The 22,863-nt window shown below is 40.8% G+C and overlaps 1 protein-coding gene across 2 annotated transcripts in view; it reads right to left on the bottom strand.

The window, feature by feature from the left end:
* Nucleotides 1-22,863, bottom strand: part of Chst9 (carbohydrate sulfotransferase 9) — a 255,132-nt gene that overhangs the window by 198,387 nt on the left and 33,882 nt on the right. For both annotated transcript variants that reach the window (XM_038331644.1, XM_038331643.1), the window contains one exon: nt 22,646-22,861. In XM_038331644.1, coding sequence (XP_038187572.1) covers nt 22,646-22,745 — 100 coding nt within the window. In that variant the 5' untranslated portion in view covers nt 22,746-22,861. The remainder of the gene's footprint in view (nt 1-22,645; nt 22,862-22,863) is intronic.

Here is a 22,863-nt window from a genome sequence, read left to right as displayed (position 1 = left end):
TAGTGATATTGAGTATGTCTTTCTTATCTAACATGCCGTAAGTCAGATAGAAACGAATGGGAATACTTTATTTTAAAAGATCATCCTCTTTCTAATTATATTTCATATCATAAGAAGTGCAAAATTGTGTGAATATGATTTATACCAATTAAAAACTCATCATGAAAGGATTATAGATATAACTTGAAAGCTGCTCACTGGACCATGAAATGTGTAAGTATTTATGCTGTTCTTTTCCCTTCACAAGCAATTGTTCACCACAGCTTTGCCAATGAGTACTTAGCGAGCATTCTGGCACTAGTCACCACACTGTATTTAGTAAGGGCAATTGATGCTTTTCCCACAGGTCCTGGACTTAAGACACAACCCCATCATAGAATACTGGAAAGGTTTCCTATGTAATGCCACCTCTCTGAATAAATCTGAAACATTTTGGATGTTAATTTCTGGTCTTCTTAACTTTCTGAAAAATTAATGAAGAAAATTCTCCCTCAGTCAAGGTCCTTTGCTAAATATGTAGCCAGCAGCCACCCACATAACAATTAAATATCATCAAAACAGAAGAAACTGGCATTTGCACAGAATATATTTTGTTATTTTCATGAGAGGAGGCCAAACAAATAGGAGCTTTTTGAGAACATAGCTGACAATGTCACCAATGTCAACTCTACTCCCACATTCTTCTATACCGGATATTAAAAGTCACATACACTGTAGGCAACAGTTTTGTACTGTATGCCATATAGAAAGGCTACCAAAGTGAGTTAAGCATTTTTGAAAATAAATACTTTAATGAAGGTTAACACTGAAAAAAATCAGAGGTGAGAGCTATAAATAACAAAATGGATGTTAAATAGCCAAGCAATAAAGTGAAAAGAATTAACTACAAGAAGCTCAGACTATCATATCACATCACAATTGAACTACATGAAGCAGAAGTCTTATAAAATATATTGTCCTGACAGAGGTGAGTTATACACTTTTCTCTCTATGATATGCAATGATAGAATGATAGGCAGATGATTCAATAGATAAGCGCTTGGCTTGCAAGCATGAGAGCATGTTTTATCCTCAGCACTCATAGGAAGAGCTGGGCAGGAGGCAATGAGAATGGATTACCAGGATGCCGAATCTCAGAGGTGGAGACAGAAAGTCTCAACCAGTCCAGCCTAATTGGCAAGCCCCGAGCCACTAAAAGATTATGACTCAAAAAAACAAGGTGGATGGTGCCTGGTGAATGACCCTTCAGGTTGACTTCTGGCCTACATGTGCAGTTGAAGAGATATGTACTCACACCCACATGAGCATGCACACATACAAACACACGCACCACACCAATACCAGTTCTCCAGAGGCTACTATGGCAGATTACTATAGTCACTGTAATACGGGACATCATTTCCAGGGCCATGGAATCTGGGTAGCTGACATTTGAATTAGAGGATGAAACCTAGCATTTCTTATTTTAAAATTTATTTTCTCTCTCTTTCTTCTCTCTCCTCTCTCTCTCTCTCTCTCTCTCTCTCTCTCTCTCTCTCTCTCTCTCTCTCTCTCTCTCTCTCTCTCTGTATATTAGTACATGCACTTCTACTGTGTGGACCCTGGTGATCAAGCTCAGTCATCAGGCTGGGCATGCAGTACTTGTTGAGACTTCTCCTCAGTCCACATCTGCTTTCTTTTCAGGAATTCTAGTTGATGCTTTTTAAGTTGGTTAATAAAATCCTCATTATTGTGGCCAAGGAAAGCACAAGCAAGCCTTGTAAACATAATGGCAACACATACTCCTAGTGCCTCTGATTGGAAATTTTGTACTGGTGTGTTGGTTTTTTGAGGAATGTGGGTATGATGTTAGGAAACATTCCAAATCCATCAATCATAAGTAGCAGTGAAATACAGGGTACACATAGAAAAGGCAATTCAAACATTTAAGAAACCAAAACATGAGATCCGATGTCATTCCTAGAAAATGAAAGAAGGCAACCCAACATAGTCAGAGATTAACCTGGAAACGTTGGTTATAGTCTACAGCATGAAGACCTTGACAGCCAAGTGATGGAGGCTCAGTTTGTTCTGAGAGCTAGTGCAGGGCTAGGAATTGCTTCAAGCAGAATGGTTAGGATTCTCTGTTAAATGCTTGTTGGGTCTCAGTGAAGACAGTGGGATAGGCATAGGGCAAGGTCACTGCAACAAGGCTACGTCAGGGGCTGCAGATTATATAAGTAGTAAAGGGATAAAGAGGAGTGTACACATTTGAGAGTGGATAGCATTATGCTGGGGCAGAGAATACAGAAGCAGAAAATGGAGGAGGAATAATAGCAATGAAGTCCTTAGATGCAACCGTGTCAACAGGAAAGTTGGACTGGTGAAGAGCAGACTTCAGAGAGGAAGGGTGTTAGCTTATTTCTTACTGAGCCGGACTGGCCTGAGGCCATTCCAGCACAGATGCTTAGAAAGCCCATGACTGCAGAAGCCTGTGAGGGATCTAGTTTCTGAAGATGGGATTGCATGAGAAACTCACTTCGGGTCAGGTCAAAGAAAAGCTCAGTGTAGAATTTTCTGGGATAATAATACACAGGATTAGAAAGGAACATGTAGGCCAGGAGTTGATGAGGGATGACTTCCTTAATCTCTCTTCACTTTGTTTCCTGAGAAAGAGTCTTCTGCCGCAGCTGGAAAGGCTCATTTGGCTAGTCTAGCTGGACAACCAGCCTGCCCAGGGAACCTCTCTCTCTGCTTTCCTTGTTCTGGAACTATGGTTAAGAGTGAGGTTGTTACAACAGGATGGAATTATGGGTGGTGCCAACACATCCTGGTTTTTAAGTGATTGCTGGGAAAACAACCTGAGGCCACTCTCTGCAGTAGTCTTGGGTGACAGCTGTTTCTTACTGGTTAAAAGAACAGAATCTGCCGCTGACCCTGTATAGAAATGGAATCCCACTGCCTCTTTTCTTAAAAGCTAGTCCAGTTGGGCATGTCAATTTACTTGGCCAAAAGATCACAGCCAAGGAAGGCTGGTTCAATTTAAGTCATGCTATAGAGATAAAAATAAGTTACCCTTTTAAAGCAGTTTTCCTCCTCAGAAACCCTGCCCTTGGTGCAGTTTGTACTTTGTGCTTGCAGAGTCTCTGCCATGTGGATGAGCGTGGCCTTCCCTTTCCTCCTTCTGAAAAAATTTCCTTTTCCTTCCTCTCCAACACTGACAAGAGCCTACATCAGTGGTCCTCAACATCCCTAATGCTGTGACCTTTTAATACAGTTCCTCAGGTTGATGGTGACCCCCCAAACATAAAATTATTTTGTTTCTACTTTATAACTGTAATTTTGTTAATATTATAAATCATAACGTAAATATTTGTGTTATCCAATGGTCTTAGGTGATCCCTGTGAAGGGTCATTTGACCCACAAGGAGTCACAACCCACAGTCTGAGAACTGCTGGCCTTCATGTTTTCCCAGACTGTCGGGGCTTTCTCACTCGTTTTCTCTGAGGCTGCCTGCCCTCCACCACTTTCTGTCATATGGCAGCATATGAGCCGCATGGGTCTCTTCCTCCTCCTTCTCTTCCTCTTCCAGACAGCTGCCTATATTTCCAGCTTGCCTGCCCTAGAGTGTTTCTTCTAAGCACCAATGAAATTGTCCTTGAGCTTCCTCTGTGTCCATTCTAAAATTGTTTTTAATGAAAACAATAACTTTCAGTAGGACCCGGTTTACCTGCTGACACGTGGCAACCCAGATGTGGCTCCCAGGATTTCCAATGACAAGGCTTTCATGGAAAGTGCTTTATCCTCTGAGCCATCTTCCCAGCCACTGACCTGGAGTTTTTAAAGGGGCACCTCCTGTGCTCCCCCTTAGGGAGCTGCTGTAAAGGAGCAGGCACACAGGAAAACAAGTGTTTATAGCCACTCTGCCTCACTCAATAAGACATGCAGCTAAGAGGTTAGGAAATGCCAGGTAAGAGACTGGTGATCCGCTGGCTTCAAAATAAAATTTACTTCTATATATAAAGTAAAATAAAACTTTCAGTGCTGTGTGACTAGGGAAAAATAACAGACAGAAAGTATTTTTAAATTTAAACTTAAATATGTTTTGATCATATTCTTCCTTTTCCCCAAGTCCTTCTAGATCCTCCTCTCTATCCCTACTCATGAAACTTTAAGTTCTTTCTAAAAAAATCAAATATGTAATATAACAAAAGGCCCCTCAACACAATTAAAAATAAAATAACAATGGAAAGTTAATTACACACAGATGCAAACATATAAAAGACTAAACTGTAACCAAATAAAAGCACACACAAAAAACCTGTATAGTGGTTGTATACCTACTGTCACTCCATTGTGGAAAACTACCTTTCCTTTTCCCAGAAGGTATAGATCACATTCACTCATTCATTTAAAAAATAACAAAATAAAATAAGATAAAATAAAAACTATCACATCAAAATTGTTCAAGATAAACCACTGAGGGGGGAAAAAGCCCAAGAGAAAGCATAAGAGTCAGAGAACACTTGCTCACACCTAGGAATCCCATCAAAACACTAAAATGGAGTCCATAATATAACACAGAAGCCTGGTGCAGACATGTGCAGGCTCTGTGCATGCTGATACAGTCTCTGTGAGTCCATATGAGCTTTGTTCATGTCGATTTAGAGGGCCTTGTTTTATTGGTGGCCTCCATTCCCTCTGGTTCCTCTTCCCCAGGGTTCCCAGACCTCTAATTGGAGGGATTTTATGGAGACGTCCCATTTAGGGATAAGTGTTCCAAGGTTTTCCATTCTATGTGTAATATCTGACTGTAGGTCTCTATATTTGTTTCTCTCTGTTGTAAGAGGAGGCTTGTCTGATGATGGTTGAACAAGGCACCGAACTATAAGTATAGCAGAATGACATTAAGAGTAACTTCACTAACTATAGTTCTTTTTTTCTTTCTTTAGATCAGTATTTAGTTTTATACTAGGACCCTGGGCAATTTAGTTTCTGGTTCTTGGTTGTCCAAGCAGTGGTAGGTATGGGTCTTATCTCCTACCACTTATCCCAGGGTCTTAAGTCAAATCAGTTATTGGTTGGTTACTCCCACAAGCTTTGTGCAACAATTGCCCTAACATATCTTGCAGGTGGAATACAATTGTAGACCACAGGCTGGTTTGATGTTTACCTTTTCCCTTTAGGTACCATTTAGAGTACCTTCCTGTTCCAAAGATGCTAGAATACAGGGGTGAAAGCTTTATGGAGGCATTGGCTTGACTTCTTTATAGTCAATGAGCTGTGTAGGTGTTATCAGCAATGGGGCCTTGCTGTTGGTTTCTGGAAAACAACCTTATGTTAGGGCAACAGGATAGCCTTAAACTCATTGGCACAGGAAAAGACTTCTTGTAGAGAATACCATTAGCACAGGCACTAAGATCAGCAATTAATAAACAGGATCTCATGAAACTGCAAAGGTTCTGTAAGGCAAAGGACACTGTAATTTGGACAAAGTGGCAGGAGCCTACAGAATGGAAAATTTTTTTTAACCAACTACACATCTGTTAGAAGGCTAATATCCAAAATACATAAAGGATCAAACATACCAGATATAAAGAAAACAAATAACCTAATTAAAATGTGGTACAGATCTAAACAGAGAATTCTCCACAGAGAAAAATCAAATGGCTGAAAAACATTTGCAGAATTGTTCAACATGCTTAGCCACCAGGGAAATGCAAATCAAAAATACTTTGAGATTTTTTTCTCACATCAGAATGGCTAAGATCAGTAATATAAGTGACAGCTCATGGTGACCAGGATGTGGAGTAGTGAGACACTAATCTATTTTTGGCAGCAAAACAAACTCATATTGATGTGGGAGAGTCTTCTGTTTGAGTTGATTTCATTGGCTAATAAAGAAACTGCCTGGCCCATTTGATAGACCGCCCCTTAGGTGGGTAGAGTAGACAGAACAGGAAGAGGAAGTGAGGTAGAAGGATCAGTAAGATGCCACACCTCTCCTAAGTTAGGCAGACCGCCTTGCCTCTCCTCAGAGAGAGAAGCCAGACGCGATGAAGCTCCAGCCCAAGATGGACGTACGCTAGAATCTACCTGGTAAGGCACCACTTTGTGGTGCTACACAGATTATTCGATATGCTTTAGTCAAGATGTGAGTAAGAGGCTGGAAATAATGGGCCAGGCAGTGTTTAAAAGAATACAATTTGTGTGTTGTTATTTTGCGTGTAAAGTTAAGCATGAGGGAGCAGGGCGGCGGGAAACCGCCTGCAGCCCCTCACTACAGAATGGCGCCCACGTGGATAATTGAATCCACAGAAAGCCTGAGAAAGCTTGGGAAAGAATAGAGTAAAGCATGTTTTCTTGGTAGCAGCTATTTCTCAGGTTTGGCTTTGCTTGCTAGAGGTAAGAAAGCACTCTCATCTAAGAGAGGCTTCCTGACTCAGCTTTAGCTGCAAAATCTTGCAGCTCTTTTAAGAGGTCCTGCCACGAAACACTTAAATGGTGTTGATGAAAAGCTGAATGTTTGTTTTTCGGTTTTCAGCCGTAGCAGGAAAAAAGCTGTGCCGTTTTAAAATGCCAGCTTTCTTGGCCGTCCCACCAGGGCAAACTCTGACTCTTTCAAGCAGGCAGTCCTGACTATGGAGCTTTTGAGTGTTGTTTAACACTGTTGCAGCTTGCTTGTTGTCAGGGACCTTGAACCGCCACAAAGTTGTGGTGATAAACATGGCTACAACCGGTACCTCTGCCATGAGGCCTGAAAGCTAAGGAATGGGCTGGATCTAGCTGTCAAAGCCACGGCTTTAATCCTACCTATATTGCTTGGTAAATTAAAGACTCGTGTGGTCAGAAAAAGAGAGATATACAGTAAAGAGAGATTCAAAGACAAAGAAAACCTCTAAATGGTTTGCAGTGAGTTAAAAATACATGCAGGCTAAAAGTTAAAGTTCTTACAGTTAAAAAAAAAGAGAAAGAAAGAAAGAAAAAGGAAGTAGTTTGTTGTGGTGGTATACACCTTTAATCCCAACACTTGAGAGGCAAAGGTAGATTGACCTCTGTGACTTCAAGGTGTGGCAGGACACACCTTCAATCCCAATGCGTGGGAGGCAGAGACGGACAGTTCTCTGTGAGTTCAAGGTGTTGTAGCACACACCTTTAATCCCAGCACTTGGGAAGCAGAGACAGTGGATCTCTGTGAGTTCAAGGACAGCCTGGTCCAAAGAGTTATTCCAGGACAAAGATATACAGAGAACCTGTCTCAAAAAATAAAAGTAAAAATAAAAGAAATAGAGGTTAAAATAAAGTCGTATAAGATGGAAAATACACAGAGAATCTTGATACTGTATGCTATTATGCTCTCTTTGAATTGTTTGAATGCTGAGGAAGAAGCAACAGCTGCTAAAAGATATTTGTTTGTAAATGCTGCTGAACTAATACAACATAGGTATTTTGAAAATACCTTGACTTCAGAATTTGGATCTAAGGATATAATACTTTGGAAAAGAGATTCTTCTTTTGTTTTTACAGAAAATAAGACCCTATGGATTGCATCTATCCCAATATGGTATGATAGACCACGCCCTCCTGAAAGGTTGCAGTGAACACCTTCAGAAAATTACTTCACCCAACTGATGACTGAGATGAACCTGGCACACGGTACACCATGAAGATCTGATTAACAGCGCCCCCATTCAGCAGGAAGCAGTTTGGAGAGAAATAACTGCGCCCATGTTCCCAAATATTGTTTATAAATGTTTTTTTTTTTTACATTTAAAAGGGGATATGATATGGAGATGAATAATTTGCATTGATATGGATTTTGCTTTAGTGATTTAAATTTAAGGTAAATTTTGTTATATGTATGTGTATTTCTGATACTGATTAATGTATTGTGATTGTGTAGTTCATTTAAAAATGTAATGTATATAGGTTGTTAATGGGTAGTTATCAATAATATTAAAACCTGTAGTTATGTTAGTTAGATTTTCTAGCTATATAGAGATATTTTAAGTTACATAGGCATTCTTCATATCTTTCAAAGACTACAGAATATCGCATTTTAGATGTTTTAATAACTTAGGACTGTTCATGACAATGAGACATGTCTGCTCCTGGCAGCACCAATCTACTTCAAGAAGATGATGGGCATCGAAGAGGATCCTTATTGAGTTTGATAGCCATTTGGGCAAGAAACTGCTCTTGCCTGGACTATTGCATAAACTGGACATAGAGAACCCTCAGAGAGAGGACTGCTGAACTTGCCTAAAAGTGAGATGATCTTTCGGGATTCCTGATTCATAAAAGAGTCTGCGAGACGTTCTGCAGGACACAGCAGAAAGTGACTGAACTGTCTTTGAAATTTCTTGCTTTATGGAAATGTCTGCTGGAAACTATGGGCCTGAAAGCCGAAGATGGATGCCCCAACGGTACAGAGGAACTTTGGGTGACTGTCCAGGCAGCGAGATGTCTCTGTCATTTCTAGAGTTTTGTAAGTTGCTTACTTCTTATTTACTTAGGTAATATTATATCCTTCTGGAGTCTTTGATGGAGTTGAAGAATGGATAGATAGTTAAAGTTTTCCTTTGTTATGATAAAGATAAAATGGATATAAGTATTGTAACTAATTCTTACTTGATAACTATTTTGTTATATGTAATTTTACTATGTTAAAGTTAAAGCCTTTCTTTTATTGTTTAAACAGAAAAAGGGGAAATGATGTGGGAGAGTCTTCTGTTTGAGTTGATTTCATTGGCTAATAAAGAAACTGCCTGGCCCATTTGATAGACCGCCCCTTAGGTGGGTAGAGTAGACAGAACAGGAAGAGGAAGTGAGGTAGAAGGATCAGTAAGATGCCACACCTCTCCTAAGTTAGGCAGACCGCCTTGTCTCTCCTCAGAGAGAGAAGCCAGACGCGATGAAGCTCCAGCCCAAGATGGACGTACGCTAGAATCTACCTGGTAAGGCACCACTTTGTGGTGCTACACAGATTATTCGATATGCTTTAGTCAAGATGTGAGTAAGAGGCTGGAAATAATGGGCCAGGCAGTGTTTAAAAGAATACAATTTGTGTGTTGTTATTTTGCGTGTAAAGTTAAGCATGAGGGAGCAGGGCGGCGGGAAACCGCCTGCAGCCCCTCACTACATCATATATCTACAATGGAAGTCAGTGTGGTGGTTCCTCAGGAAGATGCGAATCTATCTACCACAAGACCCAGCTGTATCATCACTCTTGGGCATATACCCAAGTGAGGCTACATCCTACTGCATTGACACTTGATCAACTATGTTCATTGCTACTCTATTCATAATAGCCAGAAATGGGACACAACCTAGATAACCGACAGAGTTAAGGGTTTTATTGCTGCAACAAGAAAACTGTGACCAAAAAGCAAGTAAGGGAGAGAAGGCTTTATTTGGCTTACACTTCTATATCACTGTGCATCATTGAAGGAAGTCAGGATAGGAACCCAATCAAAGCAAGAACCTAGAGGCAGAGCTGATGCATAAGCCATGGAAGGGAGCTAATTACTGGCTTGCTCACCCTGACTTGCTCAGTCTTTCTTGTTCTTTTGTATAGAATCCAGGACCCCCAGCCCAGGGATGGAAGCACCCATAATAGACTCTGCCCTCACCATACAATCACTAATTAAGAAAATGCTTTACAGTTTATTGATGGAGGGAGCAGGCCTGTTTTTTGTCCTAGCCACCCTGACTAGCTTACACACGAAATAATCATATAGAAACTGTATTTATTTAAATACTGCCTGGCCCATTATCTCTAGCCTCTTATTGGCTAACTCCCACATCTTGATTTAACCCATTTCTGTTGATCTGTGTATAACCACAAGGTCATGGCTTACCAGGAAAGATTCAGGATATCTGACCTGGCAGTTCCATGGCAGCTCTCTCTCTCTGGCCTTCTTCCCAGCATTCAGTTCTGTCTACTCCACCTACCTAAGTGCTGCCCTATCAAAAGGCCAAGGCAGTTTCTTTATTCAACCAATGAAAGCAACACATAAACAGAAGGATCTCCTGCACCAACAGCTGGATTATATGGAGGCATTTTCTCAATTTAGCCTTCCTCCGTTCATAGAACTCTCATTTGTGTTAAGTTGACATAAGACTAGTCCAGCACAATGTCCCTAAACATAAGGAATGGATGAAGAAAATACGGTGCATTTACACAATGAAGTATTACTCAGCCATTAAGAAAAGAACATCATGAAGTTTGCAGGCAAATGGATGGAACTAGGAAAAAAAATCATCCTGAGTAAGGCATCTGAGACCCCAAAAGATAATTCTGGTGTATGTTTGCTTATATGTGGATATTAGATGCTAAGTCAATGATAACCAACTTACAGTCCATAGAACCACAGGGGGTAGATAAAGAGTAAGGAACTAAAATAGATAGATCACACTAGGAGATGGAAATAAAATAGCTATGAATGGATGGGGGTGGAACTGGAGAGTCAAGTATAGGGAAGAAGGGAAGCACAGGGAAAGAGAGTTATAATTAGGGGTCATTTGAGGGATAGTATGGAGAGCCAATACAATAGAAACTTCCTAAAATATATCCATGTATGAAAGTGAGCCAGCAAATAATGTGGGCAACAGAGTCCCAACTGTCTGTCTCTTTTCACCAAAAGGAGTTTGCAGTACTAGGATTGGGTTACAGCTAATTAAATTTTCTTAAGGTCTCTGTGGCCTGGCATCACAGTAACCTTTTCTCTGAGTAGATACATTGTCCGATAGAGAATGGAAACCATTATTATCCACACTGAAGTATCTTTCTGCTAGGCTGCTTATCGAGGTTTTTATCTGAATATATGCCAGACACTAGGGGAAATAAATAATTTTTAGATGCTTCTTGGAAATTAAGGGGAAATAAAGCAGGGAAGAAATTCAGGAGTGGAAGAAGGGAGGGAAAGAAAAAGAGGTGAGAGGATAGAGAGAGGTGGAAAGGAGGGAGGAGAGAGAGAGAAAAGAAAGAGAGATAAACAGAAAGGGGGAGAGGGAAGGGAGGGAGGAAGGCAGAATGAGAAGAGGAGAAGTGGGGAGGAGGAAGAGGGGCAAAGGAGTGAATACCTTCTGGTGCAGGTTTGTTATTCACTGGTTCTGCGAAGCTGAGCCTTTCCATTGCTTCTCTGTACAAAGAAGCTTCTGGGACCAGATGATGCTCTGGTATTTGGAAGAGGATTTAATTTTTATTAGGAAAATTAGAGTTTGGACTAGGTGGAATTACAGGCTGAATCAATACTCCCTACAGAACTTAACTTGTCCACTGCCATGAATAATTTAGTGAGTGAGGTCTCTGCACTCAGACTCACAGTCCACGCTAATGACTTGGTAATTATTTTAATCGGTTTCAATGATCTGTTGACTACATTGTTGGCATACCAATAAACAAAGACAGACTATGCAGTCCCTGTGTCTCAGACTTACATCTTACCACTGCGCTTCTGAATGGAAACAAATGCACTGAAACCAACATCGCTGTGTGTGTTTTACCAGAATTACCACTGAGCATATGAAGTGTCTTACAGAATCCTACTTTGGATTGCAGTGAACAGAGGAAAAGATAATTATGTGACATAAGGAATTGCGGAGCTGCTAGAATTTTAGAGCATATGCAACTCATTCATGTATAGACACTCTCAGTGTCGTGAATAGATTATAGCAGTTCAGTGAACAAACTGCAATCTTGCAAAAATATAAATCCCCAGACCTATTGCTAAATGAAAAAAAACACAAGTTGTAAACATATTTATGCAGATAGATATTTTGCATATGAGACTATGGATGTGAAAATGATATACGCTTGAATTAACAGCTAGAGACACATAGCCAAGCATACAAGGATGAACATCCAGTTCATGATGTTACTACCTCAATGTCAAAGAGCGTGTGAGGACTGGCAGTAAGAGTCAGTGGGGTCTAGAGGTGTTGATCAACGGCTTGAGGTCACAAACAGACTGGATGTCGAGGGCTCAAGTTTCAGAGACTTCTCTCCTTAAAATCTTTTAGGTATACAAAGAAGATTCCCCAAATTCACAAGCCTAGAAGACTCTAAAAGACCAACTTTAGTGATTCATTTCAGCTGTGCTCCTTTGAGATAGAGTCTCACTCGGTTGCCCAAGATGCCTTAGAACTCTCCATGCATCCAGGTGGGCCTTGAGCTCCCACTTCATCCTTTCTGAATGCCAGGACCACAAGTACGAGCCACTAACAGCCCCATTTGAGTTTTCACTTTTCTTTCCCATATGAATAATTTAGCAAAATTTTAAAAAGGGAAAAATGAACCTTTCTAGGTTATATATTCTAAATTTTGTTATTTTTCATTTATCTCAAATTTCTAGGTTATTTTTCCTTCTATTTTATAATTTTACTTTTTTGTAATTAAAATGTACACATTTTGAGGGTAAAGTGCAGTGCTTAAACACATATATGATACACACACACACACACACACACACACACTGAATGACATAATCAGAATTTCTCTGACTTTATGTCTTTACACTCATGCCCTTTAATATTTTCTCTTAGAGATCTTTTTTAACATTTATTTTAATGTTCTATCACTTTGCCACTGATGAGAAAATTTTCTTCTTTCTATGGTAGAGAAATATTCCTGTGCATGTATTCCTTACTTTCTTTGGATGATACCTTTCTAATCACAGTGGAAACATTTTGGTTGCCCCTGGAAAACTTGATGGTCCACCATACAGCAAGCACTTTCATCTCTGAAAGACACAGAGGCAAGCACAAGCCTCACATTTCCCCCATAGGTAGTGGAGCCCTTGTTGGGCATGGATTCACTCATCCACCAATATTTACTGTATATTAGCACTAAGTACCCTGCTAGGAGCTTCTGTACTGTGTTGAATAGGCAGCACCTTGAAGTCTGTGGTATAAGGAGAATGAAAAGCATCGATGGGAGACTCTTCAGTGTCATTTCTTGTTTTAATCTGTCATCAGGATGTCCATGAATGAGGCCCCTTGGAAATCAGTGGCTCCTCTCGAGGAATGATAACAGTTTACTGAGCATGATAAAAGTGTTTTAAAGGAACAGGGACACTTTAAGACCTTGGAAGATGTAGACCTAAAACACAAGCACCAGCCCCACCTCAAGCCCAGTGTCTTTAGCTGCTCTGGTCTCTAGGATAGAAATAGTTACACAATTTCTGAATTTTACATCACATAATTTAGACACTGAGATCCACAATCCATGTCTTAAAATGAAAGTCCCAAGAAGGGAAATCATTTATTGGCCATGCTTTGGCTGTCCTCTCTTTCCCTGGACTGTGTCCATTTAGTGGTCAACAGTACATTGGGAACAGTGGCAGATGCTGGGCCAAAGGACAACATGATGGGTTACTTCGCAATATGGCAGTTTCTGGTGCATCTCAGAAGGTATTAGCAGAGATGAGGAGAAGCCTGACAAGGCAATGGAAGCACAGAGCCAGGCTGCCGCAGAAGGGTGAATGCTGAGCTGAAGCAAGGACACCACTGCATGCTTGCATTCCCAACACAGGGGCAGCAAATGAATCAGCTGTATTGCTAAATTCTTAAGGATATTTTAAAAGGTACGAACAGTTTTTATACCAATAAATAGATGGGTTTTCTGCCAGATTCAAACAAAATTAGAACCAAAACATAATTAAGGAGGAGGGCACATACCTGCCAGTCGCAGAAAAGTAATATCTCACTGACTTGCCAAATATTCCATAATAAAATGTCCCTGATCTATATGTACCCTCGAAGATTTGTGAGGCCTGAAAATGACACACTTCTGTGACAAAGTTCATCTCAGATATGTTTTTAAGACTGCAATAATTCCAATAGGGAGCTCTGGATAAAACACTGCACAGAAACACTCCTCCACCCGTGAGCAGGAGCCAACTGCCTCTAATCTCCATGGCTAAACGACTGTAGATCTAAAGCAGTTTACACCCATTTCCCCTTCTCACCAGGAAAAACTCCACTTAGCCTGGACCTCCATGAGTTGCACATTTCGCCCTGAAATCACACCTTGAACCTTGTAGGTTCGCTTTGTTACTCATTGGAAAGCCCCTTTAGACTTTGTTTAATGAAGCGTTTTCCTGTTATGAAGATGGCTGTTGAACATTAACCAGCTTCAAAAGGTTTGAAACGACTTGAAGGTGATAGCTCTTTCATTTCCGGCAAACAAAGCAAAAGGAGGAAACATCACGCAGTCACATGGGAGACTTAGGCATTTGGAGCAGGGAGAAAGGATACAGCATACGATGCCATCAAATTACCAAGGCCTGGGTGATTGAGAATTCATATTCAATTTGAAAGATGAAATCGGTGCATGGCAAGGGAAGGCAACAGGTAGATCCGTCACCAAGTACAAGGCCTCCTCCTTTGGAAAGCCTGTATGTTATCAGAAAACATGATCATATGTAAACACGCACACACAGAGACACACATGATTAGGCACTGATACAGTCACCATGAACTGAATTTCCAAACAGAATAGGTATGGGAGAGGAAAGATCATGGACACATACTTTAGGATGTGCAGTGACACCCAAGCTGCACATTAGACTCTAAGGAAAAACTCAGCCATGAAAACAGCTAAGGAATTGTGTTCTAGGAAAAGGAGAAAAGGAGCAGTGGACAGAATCACCCTGGCATGGGCAAGCATGGCAGTGTCCAGATAAAGACAGCAGGGGTGGGCATCTATATGATTTTTAAAAAGTTGGCCACACTAAACTAAATCAGGGGAAACAATTTAAATGAGAGACTTTTTAACAAAAAAAGCAATTTTAGTCCCAGAAGCGATGATTGACAATAAATCTGATGCCCTTCCATGACGACAATGGCTTTGCTATGGTTCTGGCATACAAAGAGAAAGACATACAATTTCACAGCATCACTCAGGGTAGGCAAGTTGATTTTGGAGGCAAAAACCACACTTTCATCAGAGAGACTCGGGAAAAATGAATGATATCAATTCAATCTAGAAGGAAACCTTTGGAGGCTAAAACTAAGAGAAAGAGTTTGAAAGAAAAAGCAGACTCCCTAGAGTTCATAGAAAGCACAGAGACTGAAAACCCAAATCAGCTTCCAAGAGAAAACAGCGAGGTGATGGTCCTCGCTCATGTGTCGAAGGTTTGTCTTTTGCTTTCTTACTTAAAAACTCAGGAGAAATAACTTGAAATTGGTATCTGTTGAGCTTTGGGAAAGAAAATGTCTCCGTCTTTCTTTGTTTATCTTGATATGGGACATAGAATATGAACAGGACTTGACATACAGAAAACTATATCACCAGAGTCCCACAGAAACAGACAGCAAGCATTGTTTTCTATTGAAATAGTCTTTCACTATATAGTTCAGACTAGTCTTGGACTCATTATGTAGGTAAGGCCAACATCAAACTTAAAGTCCTACTGCCTGAGCCTCCAGAGTGCTGGGATTATTAGGCCTGTAGCACCATGTCTGAAAGTGACAATAAGTTTTGATAAGGTGAGACTAACTATTTGCTCAGTTAGTGTCATAGTTAGTTTTTGTCAGCTTGAAACAAAGCTCAACACACCTGGGAAGAGGGATTCTCAACTGAGTAACTGTCTCCACCAGGTTGGCTGGTGTGGTATGGTATGTCAATAGAACAGTTATAGTTTACCAATTAATAATTAATGGGAGAAGCCTCTCCATGATGGATCTAAACCTTTATTAAAACCCTTTCCTCCTTTTCTTTTCCACAGAAGGCAAACTAAATCAGTTGGTTAGCTTCCTTCCTTCCTTAGGTAAGGTTGTGGGGCTGACTGATGTCCTCATACATATTTAACATAGGCTGTCATCACTCATCCTAAATCCAGCCTAGGCAAGAATTTAGTTATATGAATCTTTTGTAGATGTTTATTATAACATATAGCAAAATAATTGATGTTGGATTTGAATAATGCTAACTCCTAAACTAAGTACAGATATTAATACTTGTTTGGTGAAAATAAAACTGGTAGAAGGCTGAGAAAATATGTATATTTAAAGATATAAAATCAGAATTAGTGTCTTTATAATACACATATTAAACAGCATCATGCAGGAGCTAAAATGATTGGTCTTGAATATAAATGCTTAGAGAAGGTTTACAAAGGCGTTCATAATTGATGTCTTATGAAATTGAATTTGAAAAGGTTTAAACTAAGCTTCATAGTGGAATAGTTCAGAAAACTAAATAATGAAAGTTGTCTGATGAGATTCAATGTAGGTTCACCTACTTTGAATTTACAATATATGTGTGACCACTTCAGTACTTGACAGTGAATCTCATACATGTGTATCTCAGGCAAGTCACACACTTGTACTGTAAAAGGAACATAGACAGAAGTTATTATTTCTGAGACTACCTGGATCATCTCTTTAAAGAAGTTATTATTTCTGAGAGTACCTGGATTATCTCTTTCATGAAATGGTTTAAACATCTGAGGCTTTGTGCTCTATGTAAAAGGTCAGACTGTGTGATCGAAGGGTCAAAGACTTGGGAGGAGGGAGGAAGCACAGGTCAGGGTTCTAATTCCTACTATTAATACAGGGAACTCATGAAGGACGCCGTTACAAACCAATGGATGCCTCAGGAGTGTGGAACATGGTCCCTAGTGATACTGAAACAAGTCCAAGGGAACCTTTGGCTAGGGTATGGGAAAACCAACATAAACATTATTTATTCCCCTGCATGGCAAGGCAGTGGAGCACCTGCCACACAGTAGGCTCTGTGCTATTGGAAGGATGTGCAGGAGTAATTAGTCAGGGTGACTGATCTGCAATGGAAGAATGGATGAAGAAAGTATAGAATATATACATATTAGAGTACTACTCAGCAATAAAAAACAATGACATCTTGAATTTTGCATGCAAATGGATGGAAATAGAAAACACTATCCTGAGTGAGGTAACCCAGGCCCAAAAAGATGAACATGGGATGTACTCACTCATAATTGGTTTCTAGCCATAACTAAAGGACATTGAGCCTATAATTCGTGATCCTAGAGAAGCTAAATAAGAAGGTGAACCCAAAGAAAAACATACAGTTATCCTCCTGGATATTGAAAGTAGACAAGATTGCCGGGCAAAAATTGGGAACTTAAGGGTGGGGTGGGATGGGGGTAATGGGAGATGGGGAGAGAAAAGTGTGAAGGGGAGGATGGGGAGAGCGTGGGAGAATGGGATGGTTGGGATAAAGGAAGGGTGGATATGGGAGCAGGGAAGTATATATCTTAATTAATGGAGCCATTTTAGGGTTGGCAAGAGACTTGACTCTAGAGGGTTTCCCAGGTGTCCAGGGAGATGTCCCCAGCTAGTTCCTTGGGCAGCTGAGGAGAGGGATCCTGAAATGGCCCGATTCTATAGCCATACTGATGAATATCTTTCATATCACCATAGAACCTTCATCTGGCGATGGATGGAGATAGAGACAGAGCCCCACACTGAAGCACTGGACTGAGCTCCAAGGTCCAAATGAGGAGAAGAAGGAGGGAGAACATGAGCAAGGTAGTCAGGACTGCGAGGGGTGCACTTACCCACTGAGATGGTGGGGCTGATCTAATGGGAACTCACCAAGGCCAGCTGGTGAAGCATGGGATAAAACTGGTCTTCCTGAACATGGCAGACAATGAGGGCTGCTGAGAAGCCAAGGACAATGGCACTGGGTTTTGATCCTCCTGCATGTACTGGCTTCGGGAGCCTAGCCTGTTTGGATGCTCACCTTCCTAGACTTGGATGGAGGGGGAAGGAACTTGGACTTCCCACAGTGCAGGGAATCCTTACTGCTCTTTGGACTGGAGGGGAAGGGGAGGAGAGGGAGGGGAGGGAGAGGGAAATGGGAGGTGGGGAAGAGGTGGAAATTTTTAATAAAAAAATAATAAAAAAAGAAAATGAAGTTAGAGCTGAGCTCTGAAGGTAAGGCATGGGGTGTAGGTCACAGGTCTGGGTTCTGAAGCTCTGAGCGTGGAGTCAGCAAGGGGATTGGTCTGGTAGATTTACCAAGCTCATGGATTCCACAGATGAGGAAGTTTAAGTCTAGGCAGCTAGAAGCAGTGAGGATTATTTCCTGGTTGAGAATCTTTAGACTTTTCCTCTTTGTCCAAACCTATTATTTTGTCCTGTAATGGAGGGCCCTTTTGCTTTTTGTCACAATAGATTGTCCTTGTGTACCAATGTGTTGGCTAGGCACACTGGACCCCTTTTTTCCTGTACTATCTATGAGGTTTAGTATCCGCGAGAAAGGGGATTATTCCCCTGGGTCACTGCAATATCCTTGCATTTACCACATTGTGTGGCACCTGCAGTTGCGAGGTCCTCAGGACACACTACTGACCAAAGTAATGCCTGACCTCAGGGGTGGCTTCTGGAGGCTGGAGCTGTGGCCAAACTATGATCCTCCCTGCAACCATCCTATCATTCCCCTTCCAAATTTCACATGAGCAGCCAGACTGGCCTGACATTGAATAGATTCTACCAGCCATTCCCAGAGCCAGAACTGAGGATTTTATTTTTACTTTTTAAGTTTTTTTTTTCTTAATCGGTTAAGGTACAAGGCTGGGTAGCATCCAGCCTCCTGAGCTCTAACTGAGTCTTAATTATACACTCAGAACAGGCTAGTCTGTGGATGCCTGGCTTCATTCCTCTAAGGATAACAGGCTGCAGCCATGTATTGCTGCTTTCCCAGCACTGGGTTGAGTGCCTTGCAAACACTAGTTTCTCTAAGCTTCACTAAGACCTTCTAAGCAGGTCTCTCATTTTCCTATAAAGGTAGGGTCTCATTGGAATGGCATCTCTTCCTATGGCCCCATTATTCCCTAATTAATTTTTTCCAACAGTTCTTCTTCTGAACAGCACAGATTAAGTTTTATCCACTTTATTACTAACTACGTGGAAAATGCTATCCCCATTTTATAGCTGACAAAACTGAGTCTCAGAAAGGCTAAGAAAAATGCTCAGGTCACAGCTAAAGAGAAGGGCATGAGCCAGGCAGCTGGACTCCTCAAAACCTTTCTGAATTGAAAACCTGTGCTCTTAACTGCAAAAAAAAAAAGGTTTAAAAACAAATTCATAATAACACCAGCAAAGCACACAAATGGATGTTTTAAATTAGATATTAAAAATGGGGCTGTGAGAATGGCTGAGTGGATAAAACACTTGCTGAAGATGGAGCTTGAAGATGGAGTTGAGATTCCCAGAATCTACATAAAAAGCCAAGTGGAATGGTGGCCCAAAACTGTAATCCCAGCATTTGGGAGGTGGAGTAGGGATGCTTTTGGCAAGCTGGCTAACCAGACTAGACAATCCAGGAACTACAGGGTCAGCAAGAATGCTGCCAGCCTTAGAGGAAGACGTCTGTGTTCTATCCCTGGCCTCCACAGGCATACACACACCACACACATGAACCTTCATATACACTTGTACTCACATACATTTCAACATGCACATGCACACACATATATACCACACACAGCTTCACAGACACCTGTACCTACATACATGTGAGTGTGCATATGAACACGCATGTACATTACACACACCTTCACAGACACTTGTACCTTCATATACATGAACATGTCTATGCGCACACATGCACACTACATAACCTTCACAGACACTTGTACCTACATACATGTAAACATGCATATGCATGCACATGCACACTATACACACATATAGACATGCAAATTAAATGTCTGAAGGAAGGAAAACAAGGGCACCATATGAGACAAGTTCTCATTTCTCTGTCACCCGACTTCCCCTTCATTTCCAGAAGACTATGTCTCCACCATCCTCTTCCAGCGTGTCAGAGTATTTGAAAAAGATTTAGTTTGGGATTCTAAAGTATTTTATCTTCTCAGGAAAAACACCCAGGAAAAAATCAAGGGAGTATAGAAATCAGTCTATAGTTTCCATTTCAAATGCCTCAAGCAAAAGTGTGAAGAGAAGCTCGGCATTCTCTGATAAAATTGAAGCGCAAACGAGGCCCAAGCGTCTGCAGTCCTAGACACCTGCTTCACCTGTGGGGAGCTTCAAAAGCTGGAACCAGCTCCTCCTGTAAGGTATGTGTGTGTGTATGTGTGTGTGTGTGAGAGAGAGAGAAAGATAGAGAGAGAGAGAGGTAGAGAGAGAGAGAGATAGAGAGAGAGAGGGAGAGACAGACAGACAGACACAGAGACACAGAGACAATGACAGAAAGAGAGATATAAGTGTCCAAAAGACAGATACTTTTTCAAGTTTTGTCTTACCATCAAAGCATGTATTTAGATTGTTTTAGGTCTAAAAATGATTGCATTTAAAATATCTCATGTCCCCAATGTTATTTAAAATGGATACCAAATATGTAGGTACCTACCTACGTAGAAGGCTACATACTATATGGGGACAGCTTCAGCATGAAGACACCTCCCCACAAGGTCTTCATGAAGATTCTAGCATGTAGCAGAGTTTAGGAATATATGCCTTCCGTGTTGCTTCATTTACTGGTGTCAAGGACTCTAAAGCATTTTACAGATGCGGTGCAATGTTCACACACGCACCTAATGACTCTAGGACTGCTAATGGATAACAGGGCCCCTGTATGGGTCGCACTTTGGGAACGCATTGCTTCATAACGATAGGCAACTACCCTCACTTTGTCTGCTAACCGGGGTAACAGGAATCCACCCTTTCACAAAAGTATCCTGCTGTGCTCCTTCCAGTGGCATAATCAGGGTGCAGGCCTGGGCTTTCCATCCATACAAATGCGTTGAAACAAGAGCCTTTGGATAAGTGGTTCATCTTCTGAAGTCCTGCTTTCCTTCTACAATAACCCATCTACTCAGATATTAGGAGGACTGGAGAAAGTTTGTATCAACATACGGCGCTTTTTAAGCTCTCAACTAAATAAAGGGCAATGGGCACATGTTGTGACATGCACTTTACTTTTTAATTTTTAATTAATTAGTGTGTGTGTGTGTGTGTGTGTGTGCGTGTGTGTGTGTGTGTGTATGTGTATACACAGACACATGTGACATAACGTGTATGTGGAGGTCAGAAAATAATGCGGAAGAGTTGGTTCTCTCCTTCCATCTTTATGTGGGTTCTGGGCATTAAATACGGGTTCCTGGATCTGAGGTATATTTTGTTTGTAGGCTGTTGCCACATGACTGTCTCTTAGTACATCTGTTCTTTCCGACAGACTAAGCTAATTTATCTCATACAGTAATCTCTTTATATGAATATATCTTCCCTTATGTACTGGAGACTGGTGAAACTCTCCACAAGTTGTAGGCAGTCGTAATGTTTGCAGGTCAAGAAGAACGATATCTTTTCAAGTTTTCCTCCTTCGCTGCATTCCAGTCTACAGAGCTCCAATCTAGGCTTGCATTCAGTACCCACCTCTGGAGGCCTCACCATGTAAAGAAACTGACACCAGGAGGTAGTTTTCCGAGAGATTAGCCTACATATGTTTATCATGTGTAACTTAGATATTATACCTGTGCAGATTTATTCAGTAATATGGTATCTCACAGTCATAGTTTGTACAAACCAGAGAATTAAGGATATGTGCTGGGTATACATCATAGACTCTAGAAACAATTACAAACAACCTCTTTAACATAGGCCACTACACAAATTAAACAGATCCAAACTGTTGGCAAAGGTAATGCAAGGAATGTATTTAAAAATGGAAATAACTTTTAAACTTGTCACCCTGGTTACTCCATGCTGCTGTTCAATGTTACTTAGCAGATGTTTCAAGGGCTTTTTATATAGAATATTTTAAAGTAGGTCACAAATGGAAACAAGAAATCACTTTGCTTTTACTTCATTTTTCTTAACAGTCAGAAAACAAAGTTCATTTTTCCCAAAGGAAAGAAGTGAATTTCATTAACAACCCAATTTATACATTTCTGAGATGTCCTCTAACATTTCCCTTAATAATATCATTTCAATTATAAATACAGCACATTTTAACAGTCACTGAATGCCTTCTTGGTGGAGGCATTTTAAACTGAATGAAGAATATACAAGATGAACCTAGCAGTGGTCAGGAAAACATGACCTATGAACCAGATATGGCCTATTATCTCTTTTTGTAAAGTTTTATTGAAACAAGGGCTCATCTATTTGTTCACTTAGTATCAGTGGTCACTGTTTTCATATATTGTTGGTGTTGAATAGTTATGATAAAAGTATTATGACCTGCCACGTCAAAACTGGCTTACTATTAGGGCTTTATAAGAAGTTGTTTCAACCTCCACTTAGCAGCAAATGTATGATGAATTTTCATGTTGATACTGAGGACAAACATAAAAATTAGGAGAGATCGCCATATATTTTCCTCCTATTTAGGCGTGGTGCCAATTGGTGGGCAGATGAGAGAGGGAATGAGTTCTCAACTTCTATGGGAGTTTGTGAAAAAGACACCGGCGCTGTGCTAACGAAACTAGGAGGTCCCCTTGAAAAGACACAAACTCCAGAATAAGCACAAAGCAAAGGGCCATTGGGCTGTAAAATATTTAAAATATTGTCTCCTTTTCAGAACCGGGCATTTGAGTTGTGGATGTTGGACAGTTTCTGGCTTACTATATATTCGTCCCTACCACCACATACTTAATAACAACTTCCCATTGTGGTTCTCATTCAAAGGGGAAACATAGGTCTACACGTTACCTGTGTGCTGTTCTTCAATCCAGACTTGCAAATACATGAAGAGCAGCAGCCCAGCTGCCCCAAACAGCAGGACATAAAGGAAGACTTGTTTGGGGTTCATGACCACTTCAGATGGACGTGTTTCTCTTCATGTCCGAATTCAAAGGCTACATGATTTATTTCTCCATGAAGTTTCAATCTTTTCTTGATCTCTTAGGGCACATTCCTCAAAGTGACCT

The sequence above is a fragment of the Arvicola amphibius genome, chromosome 5 (genome assembly GCF_903992535.2).
Source record: "Arvicola amphibius chromosome 5, mArvAmp1.2, whole genome shotgun sequence".
Classification (NCBI taxonomy): domain Eukaryota; kingdom Metazoa; phylum Chordata; class Mammalia; order Rodentia; family Cricetidae; genus Arvicola; species Arvicola amphibius.
Note: the sequence above shows the minus strand (reverse complement) of the source record. Positions and strands in the feature narration are given on the sequence as shown.